General features: G+C 43.8%; 1 protein-coding gene across 1 annotated transcript in view; it reads right to left on the reverse strand.

Annotated features, from left to right (window-relative positions):
* Positions 1-4,593: 4,593 nt before the first annotated feature.
* The window catches only part of PEAK1 (pseudopodium enriched atypical kinase 1), a 67,427-nt gene continuing 60,026 nt past the window's right edge, over positions 4,594-11,994 (reverse strand). The window contains 1 exon segment of the mRNA XM_007948931.2: positions 4,594-5,757. Coding sequence (XP_007947122.2) covers positions 4,594-5,757 — 1,164 coding nt within the window.

Below are 11,994 nucleotides of genomic sequence, written 5' to 3' on the forward strand. Positions count from 1 at the left end.
ATCATCTTCTTTTTTTCTAATACACAACGTGGTCTTGCTTAAAAAAATCGGTACTTGAGGATAGACTGAGGATTTATTCCCGGAGTATCCTGACATGGAATGTATGCAAATTTCCCTCCCATGGCATCCGTCAGAGCTCAACCTCATCGTCTTAGAAACATCTGGATAAAAGGCTTCGTTTCTTTGGTATCAACTCTACCTAGCGTCTGGCATTGCAGCTCTTCAGCTTCCCTTCTGGCGTCATTTTTGGTCCGTGGAATCCCCACTTCCAGTGCTGCCGTGGGCAGGGACAGCTGGACTTCAGTGCACACTTCAGCAGGAGCAGCACTGGATTCGTCTCAGCACAGCACTTTGGGCCTTTGAGAATATCAGCTTCAATGAGGTAAAACTAATAACCTGGTTTTGTGGGCAGCCATCCTGTTCAACTCACTAGGCTGGGCCAGAATTTCCAATCCTTATCAACTAGTGAGGGGAATGAAAAATGCATCAGAATTGTCCCAGGGAGTCAAATTCCTCACGTCCTTTCTCTATGTATGTTCATGCTTTATCCACAGAGCTGGAATCACTTGAAATACAGTGCAGTGCCCTACATCCATCCCAGTTTCTGAGATTAGCCTGTATTTTTTCAGGTCTATTGCTGATAAAAATCTAAGGGGGAAAAAAAAAATCCCAATTTCAGGTTATCAACAAAACCAAATGCTGGGTTACTTCCCAGCTCCAAAGAAATCCTAACTCCAATGTGGAAAGGGGAGTGTAATACTTCTATGTCCCACTATTTTTTGCTGTTGTTGTTATGTGCCGTCGAGTCAAACCCAACTCATAGCGACCTCTCCTTGGGATTCCGAGGCAGTATCACTACGGAAATAGATTGCCCCATCTTCCTTCCGAGGAGTGGCTGGTGGATTTGAACCTCCAGCCTTCTGGTCCCACTATTTAGGGAGCCCAAAAGTCTTTCATGGAAATTTTGCAATGCTAGAAACTTTACTAAACTACAATTTGAGCTAGTTCTACTCCCTGAAATGTTAGAATTAATTAGTATTAATATTTCTAGAGGTGTAGACTTCTTGGCTGAGAGTTTTCCATGTTCACAAACATATTCTGAGCTTGGACACAAAGCTGGTCCCACTTAATCTGACAATGGCTACCCAGACTCATAATCCCAGCAAATACGTTTTGCTTTCATCATCTCAATTTAGTAGGTACTTGGGTCCTCCACCTCCACACTTCACCTAGCTCCTTCTTTTTCTGAGGGCAAAACTTGCCATTTTCCTGGCTTCCAATTCTAACTCAGTTTAGAGGTTGGTGCACTTCCTTCACTATTCTTTTGTCCTTGGTTCCACATTCTGCCAATACTCTGCCAGAATTAGCTTCTGAGCCTCATATTAGTGTTGGTACAAAGGGACCCTCTTCAGGCCAGCACGGGAGGCTTCTCTTAGCCCTAGTCTTCTTTGTGGTGGAACGTTGACTGACTCTCTTCCTTCCAAGAGTAGATTTTCACTATAACAAGGCACTCGGCTATACATTCAGTCTTGATCTTGGCTACTGTAGCCATTATTCTGTTTCTCCAACACCCCAATATGTCAGAGAGATTGTTCTTGCTCTATGTGGTATAAAGAAAAGTTCCCATAGTGGCTTAATCATTCAAATTCTCAATATAAATGGAAGAATCTATCAAATAGACTTTAAAAGAAACAAAAAAGTCCAATCACTATTGAAGGCATCAAAAATGATGTTACTTGAGAAAACTTAAAGTGCTATACTAGTCACAATCCAAAACTCATATATATGTGTGTCTTAGGGTAGGATTTCTTTCCAGTTGATGAATGAATTCAAAGTTCCTACCACAATTAAAACAGAAATGTAGAGTATGTGACAATATGGGATTAACTAAACTTCACTGTTTTGGAAAAACAGTCTTCAGATGATCTTATGTAGTTATCTCTTGCCTGGAAGTATAGTTCTTTTCCTTTTCTGCTCTAACCTTTACACGCTCTTCCCTCCCCACCTTATAAGCCTCAGCCATCACCCAGAGAAAAATGACCCAGACTCCTGGGAAGCCTGAGGCCCTTCTGTGACTAGTTGACATTCATCCTTTTTCCTTACAAAATTAACTATAAAAACAGTAATAAGCACATCTGATATGAGAGGTGCTCAGTTTACCAGTGCTATAAAATGATGGTAGTGGAAGAGGTCCATGCTTATTACACTAGAGTTAAAATGAAGACTGGGGGGCGGGAAATATATACATTCTGCATTAAATATGAAACCTCCTTAAACATTCAAATTTACATGGGCAAGGCACCACGAGAGTGACACTGGTAAGCTATGTCTCGATATGCAAACCATCAGGGGGTGCTGAGGGAATGTACTGGCTGACATGGTCAGTGGTCTGTGTGCTGCCAGTTCAGTGTATAATTAGGCAAGGAGTTATGTGCACATGGGCTATGCTAAGGTGAACCAAACACCAGTCTCCTAGGCAAGGCGCAGCCATGCCACAAGACACTGAGAGAGTGTGGACAGGCTGCCTGCAGCAGCATGCCCACTCCATGGCCATTCCTGGGGGCAGAGCCCTGCACTCTGGTGAGAGGAAGCCAGACTCTTTTTGAGTTAAGCAGCTCTTTCCTGGGAGTCCTGTACTGCTGGGCAGGAGGACAAGGACAGCCTCACCATGGAGCCTCACATATCCCTTTCAAACATGTTTCTCTTAAAAAAACAAGTAAGAGCACAATAAAATACATTCTCCTTTCTTGATCCTCTTCGATACAGGTGAATCACGTGAAAGGCTGTTAAAACATTAAATGCTTAGGTATTTCCAAGGCCACTAATGTGCTATTAAAATAATACTGCACACTCAGTCTTGGCTTTAAGAAACTCTGCGCTGGGGGATGAGGGCCCTGGGACTCCCTCACTGACTAGGTGCAGAGAACACGTCTATCAACCCTGCCACAGGCTGCTCCTCTAGAGGCCTTGCCTCTACTTCCAGCATGCTCGTGCACGCACATGCAGGCACATGTGTGCACACATACTCACACTGTTCGAGGGATTCTTGGGGTTTCAAGGTTGAAGTAAACAGATACTCACAGTTTGGGATAAAACAAGCATACTCACACACTTACACACACACACACACACACACGGAGAAGGAACACTCATCTCTCAGCGCAAATATGTGCCAGGGGAAGGAGAAGAGGGTTTCTGTAGGTCTCGCTTCAGGTGAAGTTGCAACATAAACACTGTAATATACAGCTGAAAACAAATACATACAAAAATTGCACATATATCCATAGGGGAGGAGCACAGGCTCCATGCATGGTGAACAGCTCTCAGCCACCCACCCAGCAATCAAAATTCCCTGCGAGCTGTCGTCCAGAGCCATTTTACAGGGAGTCATTGGAGCAATGTGCTACTTGCCTTGGGTGGCAGTCTCTAGATAAAAGGTCAGTATTCTGAGGGGAGAGATCAGCAGTCTCGTCAGGTGGCCCTCTTCCGCTCCCTGACCTTCAGGCCACCCCAAGCGTAAGCTGTCTGTGCCGTCTAAGGAGATCTGAGAGCCCAGTTGACAGCCATTTCATTCAGGGCTGCTATCTACAGCATCTGGTAGACCAATTAACACTGGTTCCTGATAGAAGGAAGTTAGCCAATTACTGCTCAGGGGAAAACTGTGATCAGGGCACCGTCAGCCCTGGCTGCCAACGCTGATAGCTCTGATAGTGATCAAAGAACGGTGCTTTCAACTTTGACCCCTGATAGCCCCTGGAGAATTGCACGTGCAGGAAAATCATCTCCTTGTGTCCTGACAGCTATTTATAAGCTCTGAACTGCACTCTACCCTGTGGAGGCACTGGTGACATCACTGTGGGTGAGCTCTGTAATGGGCCACAAGTAGCTGATAAAACCCAACTTCACTGGCCAGTGGGGACTGAGCCAAGGTGGAGGAGAATCAGCCAGTGGTGGCAGAGGGATGACGGTTAGGGCCATCCTGCATACATGAAAGGGGTCTCAGACCCAAGGGATGGGTCTTTTGCCTTCTACTCTCAGCTGGAACAAAGAACGTAGTCCCCAGTAACCAAAACTGGGCTGATGCTAAGGATGGCATTTCTGCCCGGTAAGAGGCAGTTACTGACACCTTCAAACAGAAAGAGTCTGTTGTGAGACTTACTGGATGATAGTAGGGGTTGGTTAAATTGTCTATTGCTAGTGAGAATAAATACTTGGAGTTAAAAAAGATGGCTGATTTATGAATTATGGAGAACTGAAAAAAGCTCACTGAGTTCATACCAAAGGAGCTGTCTCTCTGAGGATGTGTTTTCATGTTTCTTTACCTGCATTTGTGGGACTATTAGAGTGGGAAGTATTCCAATGGAAGATAACCGCACGTTCATATAGCTAAATTTCTATAATATCCAGACAGACTCAGCTCCTTACTCAATTTGGAGCTATCGAAAGCCTTCCTGAATGGACTCATTTGTTCATGGGCAGGGACAGAAGGCTTGTCTCTCTCTTCTTTCCTTGAATTCTGGAGGAGTACTAGGAACGGGAGGCATGTGGGCGACACGAAGATGAAAATGAAGTGAAAGCAGCATCCAGGACACACTAACGGTGTTGGAGGATTTTCACAATCCAACTGAGGGAGTCTGTAGTGGCGAAAGCCAAATACTGAGCACAAAGCCAGTCCTCAAGGCTGACTCCACCCTCCCTGTCCAGAGACTTCTCAGCAAACTTGATCATCAGGAGTGTCCGCTTGATGTCTAGCCAGTTTTGGAGAAGGGCGTTCCTCTGCACTGGGCTCGGGGAGGCGGTCAAAGTCTGGAAGAGATCTTCTCGGGGGCCCCAGAGTAGACACTGGAGGATGCCTTTGGCATCTGAAATGAGGATCCGTTCAGAAGGGTTGGGATTCAGGAGGCAGCTGGCCAGCTGCTGGAGGCCTCGGGAGTAGGGGGAGCGGAGTGGGATGCAAGGCAGATCTGCTCGCGTGTACTCCTTCTCCTTCAGCTCTGGGTTCTCATCGAAGGGGTTGGGCAGGTGCAGCATCTCGTAGATGAGGATGCCTGTCTGGAACTCATCACACTTTTTATACTGAGTGGCTGTTATGATCTCTGGGGCGAGGCGTGACTGGTCCCGGAGGATCTCGGGGTCCACCAGATGGCTCTTCTGCTTGGCCTGAGAGAAGTTGCTCACTATAAGCCTGGTGGGACAAGATGAGGTGGGGCTGGGCTCTGGAGGCCCGAGGCACTGGGAGGCTCCCCCAGGCTGGTAGTGGACAAGCAGCAGGTTCTCCAGGCGCAGGTCGCAGTGAGTGACATGGTAGGGCTTGAGGTGCTCAAGGCCGGAGCACAGCTGTAAGAGCAGCAGGCACACCTGCCTCTCATACACATCAGGGCTTTTCTCATGCTGAGCCAGAGAGTCACGCACAAAATCGGCCACGGTGAGACAGGGCACCTCTCTGGTGATGACCACAACATGGCTCCTTTGTTTCCTGCTCACGACTCCCTGGCTCTCTTTCTGGGTGGACTCTGTTTCAGAGCACGGCTCTGGGCTTTTCCTATCAACCTCCCCTTTCACGTCTTCTTCCACCTCTTCCATTTTATCCTCTTCCTTTTCAGGGGCATCAGGATCCTCCCAGGGAAGCAGACGGTTAGGAACCTCAGCAAGGAAATGACCACAATCCTGCTGGATGTTAAAATGGACAGCTAGGCTCTGTCGGATGGCCAGGCTATGGTAATACTGCTGCGATTCTTTAGCTTTGCTTTTACAGATCTGAAAGAAGAAAGCAAATAACACAATTTTAAAACTCACACTTTCATAACCAGGCTTACGATGTATGAAAGGGGATTAAATTGGAAGGTGACTGGCTCGGAACAACCAAGGTTACAGCAAAGTCTTCAGAAAGCGTCTTGGTAGTTCAGTGCTGAGTAAGTGTAGTAACCATTGCTAGAGCCATCGGTGTGCCAGGCTGTGCTTAGCATTTTAATCAGAAAGGAAAGAGAGGCTTCATTTTTGTTTCCCCCATTGCCATGGAGCCAATTCTGACTCATGGTGATGCCATGTATTAGAGCTGAATGAAGCTCCATGCGTTTTCAAGGCTGTGATCTTTACAGAAGCAGATTCCCAGGTCTACCTTCCATGGTGCTGCAAGGTGGGCCTGAACCACCAACCTTTCGATCAGTCGTTGAATGCAAACTGTTTGCGTCATCCAGACACCTTTGTGCTTAGCATTTTATATTTATCATCTCCAATTCTTACACTAATGCCTCAAAGTAGTGATAAGGATCCAAGAATTAAAAACAAACAAACAAACAAACAAAAATCCTTCAGGGCTACCACTTAGCCAGCCTGTTTGTCTAATGCCAACATTTGCTTTCTGCTATACCCTGTACCTCATCTAGAAAACAGAGCAATAAAAATAATTGTTCACCTACTCTCTGTGGAGGTTTACTGCCCAGGCTTATGCCACAGCCCAATAAATGGCTCCTAAAGTAGGCTCAAAATATTATTTATCACTCTTGATATCAAGTCATTTCAGGAGAGTGACATATAATTGGCCAGGTAAACTGTGAGTTTTCGTAACTTTTCAATGAAATGTTATTTGATCATTACAACTCAGACACTAGTGATTCCTGGGTGGGGTAGGGATAAAGCGTTGAGAGAATCACTGGTCTGACTTAAAGTAAAACCAACACTTCAATGTCAAAGTTCGGAGTTTTACGGTCTCCCATAACAGGCCTCATTTAAGTCCCAATAGCCAATTGAGGTAATAAGGTCTTTCAAAAGGAATTTTATTAAGTGGCTACGGATCAAGAAGAGTTTTCTGATCAAAAACATCATCCAAGAGTTATACACCCTGTACCAACAAGTCTATTTCCAGTCTTACAGGGTTAGAAAAGCAAAAAATAAATAAAGCCACCCCCATGCTAATTATCCTTATGATGTGGAGAAGCTGACAATGGAAGACTCTGTCTCCATGACTAAATCACAGGTCATAACAGCCTGGTCAGAACATCCCACCACACCCTGCCAACTGAGGTACGTGTTTTCTCCTCTTCCTCTCTCCTCAGCCGGGCACATTGTCATATTTACAGATACCAAAGCCTCCCAGCAACACGTATTCTCTGCAGTGTCTACACTGCCTGTTTATTTCAGCAATATAGAAAAGAAACACATTTTCAAAAGCACTTTCTAGTCATTTTTATTTAAAAAGAAAAATGTATCATTTTCCTAGGAGGAGGCTGATAGGTCCCCAGTTCTGAGAAGCAGCATGCTCTGATTTCCATTCAAGTGGATTTAAAGAAGAAGAAAAAAAAGACCAAAGGCAAAGGAGTCTCAAGGAAGAGGAGTGTCTCTCTCATTTACTGATTTATACATATTCATTAGAGTCAGAGACTTGATGCTGTTGTTATGTGCCATTGAGTTGGACCTGACTCATAGCAACCCCTCCTTGGGTTTTGGAGGCAGTATCACTACAGAAGTAGATTGCCCAACCTTCCTTTCGAGGAGTGGCTGGTGGGTTTGAACCACCAGCCTTCTGGTTAGCAGTCAAATGCCTAGTCATAGGCACTATGCTACCAGAGCTCCCTCGCTATCACTGATCAATGCCACAGAAATGTGTGATTGTATGAATATATACACACACATACATACATACACAAAGAGATGGAGACATCTGAAAACAAGTTCCTTCAGGTCCTTGACCACCTACTCCAATGAATTTGAGGATACTCTAAACATTTCTTCTTTAAGCAAACTTCTAGTCTTGAAACAGAGAAGTCCCCAGGCTGAGTTCAAGTTCAACTGTATATCTTTCAGAAAAAATATCTTTGAAAGCTCTCAAAGTCTCGGCACATTCTGAAAGCTCTCAAAGTCTCAGCACATGCGATGTAATATATAATCCTATATGCTCATCAATCACAGCATAAATTCTTTCTATACTGTACTGTTGATGATATTTCACATTTATGTGTCACAGGTATTTAAAAATCTTATGCCAGTCATCATTTTGTTGTACAAGAGTTGGATCCAGCACATGACACCATTAGCCAGTTTTAATAATTTGTCCAATATCACACTGCTTGTGGGAATGAAAGTTCAAAGGTCTCAACTCCTTAGTCTTTGAAAAGTCAATCAAATACTATCGAGTTTAACAGAATGAGACTATATAAGCTCCAGCTGTCACATTATAGAAAGGACGCTCACCAAGGACTTAGGAGGCCAGGGTTTCTGCCAGTGCCCTTCCACAAACTCTGTAAACTTGCTCATTTCACTTGCTTTCTCTGGGTGTCAATTTCCTTAAGAAAGGAGACAATGTAAAGAATACAGAAAGCTACTTCACAGGGCAGCTGTGAGGACTAAATGAGATCAGATATGTAGAATACACCTGTAAACTATAAACTATACAAATGTAACACTGGTAACAACTGAAATGATTTACAAGTTGCATATATTAAAAGTGCTACAATCTTATGGAATCCTCATTTTTTTAAAAAACAAAGAACACAAGACAGAAAAATACATCTTTTGAATCCTGAGAGCCAGCTGCTACAGCAGTGAGGCTCTCTGACTGGTAGAGGGCAGCTAAAAAGGGGTTGGTAAGGTTCAGCACCCTTGTGCCAGCACTGGCCTGGACAAATAAGACTGGCAGGCAGTATGTTTTGATCCAAGATAGAACAACCTAAGACAGGAGAGAGAAAATTGCTGGGCAAAGTATGCAGTTTTCACTATTCCAAGTTGCACTAAAAAACAAAACAAGACGAAACAAAAGCTTGCCACCTTGTAGTTGAAGATCAGAAGCAGAGAAAAACTATTTAATCAAGACTATGATTCTAATTGTGATATTCTAATTGTGTCTAGACACACAAACACATTTTCAAAAGGTTTCCCAGAGCTTTGGGAGTAGGTAAGAACAAGGGTACTACAACAAGAATTTATGTTCAGCTTCACAGATCAACTTGAGATAAAGGTTCAGAGTGATTTACGAAGAAGAAATGATAAATTGTTCAGCCATTTTGGATGCTCTGAAGGAAAATGGTCTGCCTAGATAGCCAACCTGCGTGGGTGGCACTGCTTTATCTCTTCATCTTACATTACTTATACAGGCTGAAGAATAATGAGTCACTCTAGTTTTAAGGGCAAAGAAAAGAGGGAGAAGACTGGAGTGTGAAAGAGGGGAAAAAAATAGTAGGGCTTTTAACTGGTTCACAACCACGAGAACAGTTACAAGCCAGACACTGACCTGTGGAGATTTCCATAATAGGATTTCTCATATGATGGTTATCTCATAAATCTTTCTTATGGAGCCTGCAATGATGTTAATGTAGGTAGGAGTACTGTATTATTCCATGTACCACATAGTAGCCATTTTTCAAATATTAATAACTTGACTCCCTTAGTTTTTAAAAAACTCAAAATGACCTGACTTCAGATGATAAATTTCTAGTCCAGAAGTTATTTACAAAAACAAGCCACTTTTTCTGGAACAAATGGGCTGGATTTTACCTGCTAGCTGTCCCCCACACATCCCAGTACCCCATCTTTGCCTACCAGGGATCAAAGTAACTTCTTCTTGGCCTTCCATTTTCATGTATCTTTCTGGAAAGGAGCTCACATTCTTTCCTTATAAAAGGGTAGCTGGCTTGACTTGGAGGAATCTCAAGAAAGATTCCAAGAAGAATGATTTCCACAGGGCTCTTAAGCTCTCCAAAATTTTGAAATAAGAATAAATGTGGAGTTGGAACGGTTCCGTATCTTCATGCAAGACTCCCTTTTCTAATGGGAGGAAAATCATTTCATATTTGTTTTGACTATGTATGGGAAGACCTACTTAAAGTGCTGCCTATTTTGGCAGACTCGGTGATGTCTGCATTTTCTGAACAGCATGAAAAACCTGAGCAGAGCCTCAGCCACAGCAACATTAGAGGGAGCTGCAATATCAGCATCCAGGAGTCATTTACATGTAAAATTGTGTAGCAGGAGAACAGAACGAGTGTGGTGAAGGCTGAATGTTCTTGTAAAATATGCTACAGGGCCTCTTTTTGGACAAGACTCTGGTTCTATGAAGGTGACAATGGCAAATCTAGGCAAAGGGAATGTTTTGGGTTAAGAGCACATGCAGGAAGTGAAGCCCACCCTGCTCAAGGTGATCCCCGCCTGCTTGTCTGATCATCAAGCCCACACCTGCCTGGTGGGCACACAGGCACACTTAAGTCAACGTGCATAACACATTGTGGGAGAAACGGGAACCTAGGTGCTTCTCTGGGTTAATAATAATCAATAAAGGCAGACAAGGAGAAGGAGAAATAATGATTTCTACCAATTGAGCACTGCAACAACTATCTGCTGGACCCTCAGCACTTCTCATCTGTAAGGTATGGCCTCCCGATGCAATCTGGCCAGATTTCCAAATGCAGGGTGTGGCGACCCCTTAACCACTGACAAATCAACTTCTGGAAAAATGGAAAATGAAAAACATGCATGTAGAATCAGAGCCAAACTATCCTCTTTTGAGACCTGGGACAGTGGTTAAAGCATTCAGCTGCTAACCAGAAGGTTGGCAGTTCACATCCACCAATTGCTCCATGGGAGAACGCTAAGGCAGTCTGTTTTCTTAAGATTTGCAGCCTTGGAAATCCTATGGGGCAGTTCTACTCTGTCCTAAAGAGTCACTACGATGCAGAATCGACTTGATGGCAGTGGGTTTGGCTTTGAGACCGTTTTTTTAGACTCAGGTCAAAGTTTACAATACTCACAACAAGCTTAATCTTGGAGGAACAGAGCTTGACAGTGGTTTCTCATACATAACCTGAAAAATTTAATTCTAAACATTCCTTTTAGTTCATGGGCTCATTTTCTCTGTTGCTCATGGCAACTGCTCTACATACCTTTGAGGCAAATTTGCCATTATAAAGCATTTATGTTTGTAATAACAACCTAAACCAAGATAGCTAACTTTTAAAAAGCACATTGAGTGGTGGGGGTAGGGGGTGCTTTAACTGTAAAGCCCTAGTTAAAGCAGCTGAGAAGGAAAAGGTAGCATTTGGTGTCTAATACTACTGACCTTTTCAAAATACCCACAATGCCTATGGCCTGTAAAAATGGTGTACATCTTGCCCTTTCAACTCTGGGATGTAGGACAAGCGCTCAGTTTAAGGCAACAAGGCAGGGAAGTGGTCACTTGGAAAAACATGATATGTGTATGTAATTAATCAGTTGTTAACAGAGCAGTGTTGGCCATTCTTCGTCACTTGATCCTGTCCTCTCAAAGGCTCCTAGAAATGCTGGTGTTTGGGGGTGTGCTCTTGTTCCTCTTTTCTCCTTTGACATACTCCCTTTAGCAACCTCATGGTTTGATCCATTCAGTATTTACTGCTGACTTCCATATCTACATTTGTAACCAGACGTGTCTCTAAACTTTAGAATCATCTACACAATGGCCTACTTAATTTCTCCTCATGGATGCCTCACAGATGCCTAAACTCAACAGAACCAAACCTCAACTCCTCTTCCCATCAAACTCCCTGCTCTTCCTGGATTCCATCTCTTGAGTGAATGGCTCCACTATTCTGTTCCAACATCTGAATGAGAAACCAAGTTCACTTGGGATTTCACCTTCTTCTTTACTCCTTCCACCTAATTACCAAATCCTACTGATTTTGTTCCCAAATAACTTATAAATGATCTTTTCTCCATCTCCATTGCTACCACCATCATCCCTTGCTTGATCTCAAGAGCTTTTTAACTGGTCTCTCTGCCTCTGATGTGACTCCCTTCAAATATACCTTTTACCGAGCCATCAGAGCCATCGTTCAAAACCACAACTTTGATCATATCTCTTGTCTATTCACACTTCCTAGTGGCTCATGGGGCACTCCAGTAGCATAGTGCTTAAGGCACGTGACTGCTAACCAGAAGGCTGGCAGTTCAAACCCACCAGCCACTCCTTGGAAGGAAGGTTGGGCAATCTACTTCCATAGTGATACTGCCTCGAAAACCCAAGGAGGGGTC

Source organism: Orycteropus afer, unplaced genomic scaffold (assembly GCF_000298275.1).
Source record: "Orycteropus afer afer isolate SDZICR_OR568_19922 unplaced genomic scaffold, OryAfe1.0 scaffold00233, whole genome shotgun sequence".
Taxonomy (NCBI): Eukaryota; Metazoa; Chordata; class Mammalia; order Tubulidentata; family Orycteropodidae; genus Orycteropus; species Orycteropus afer.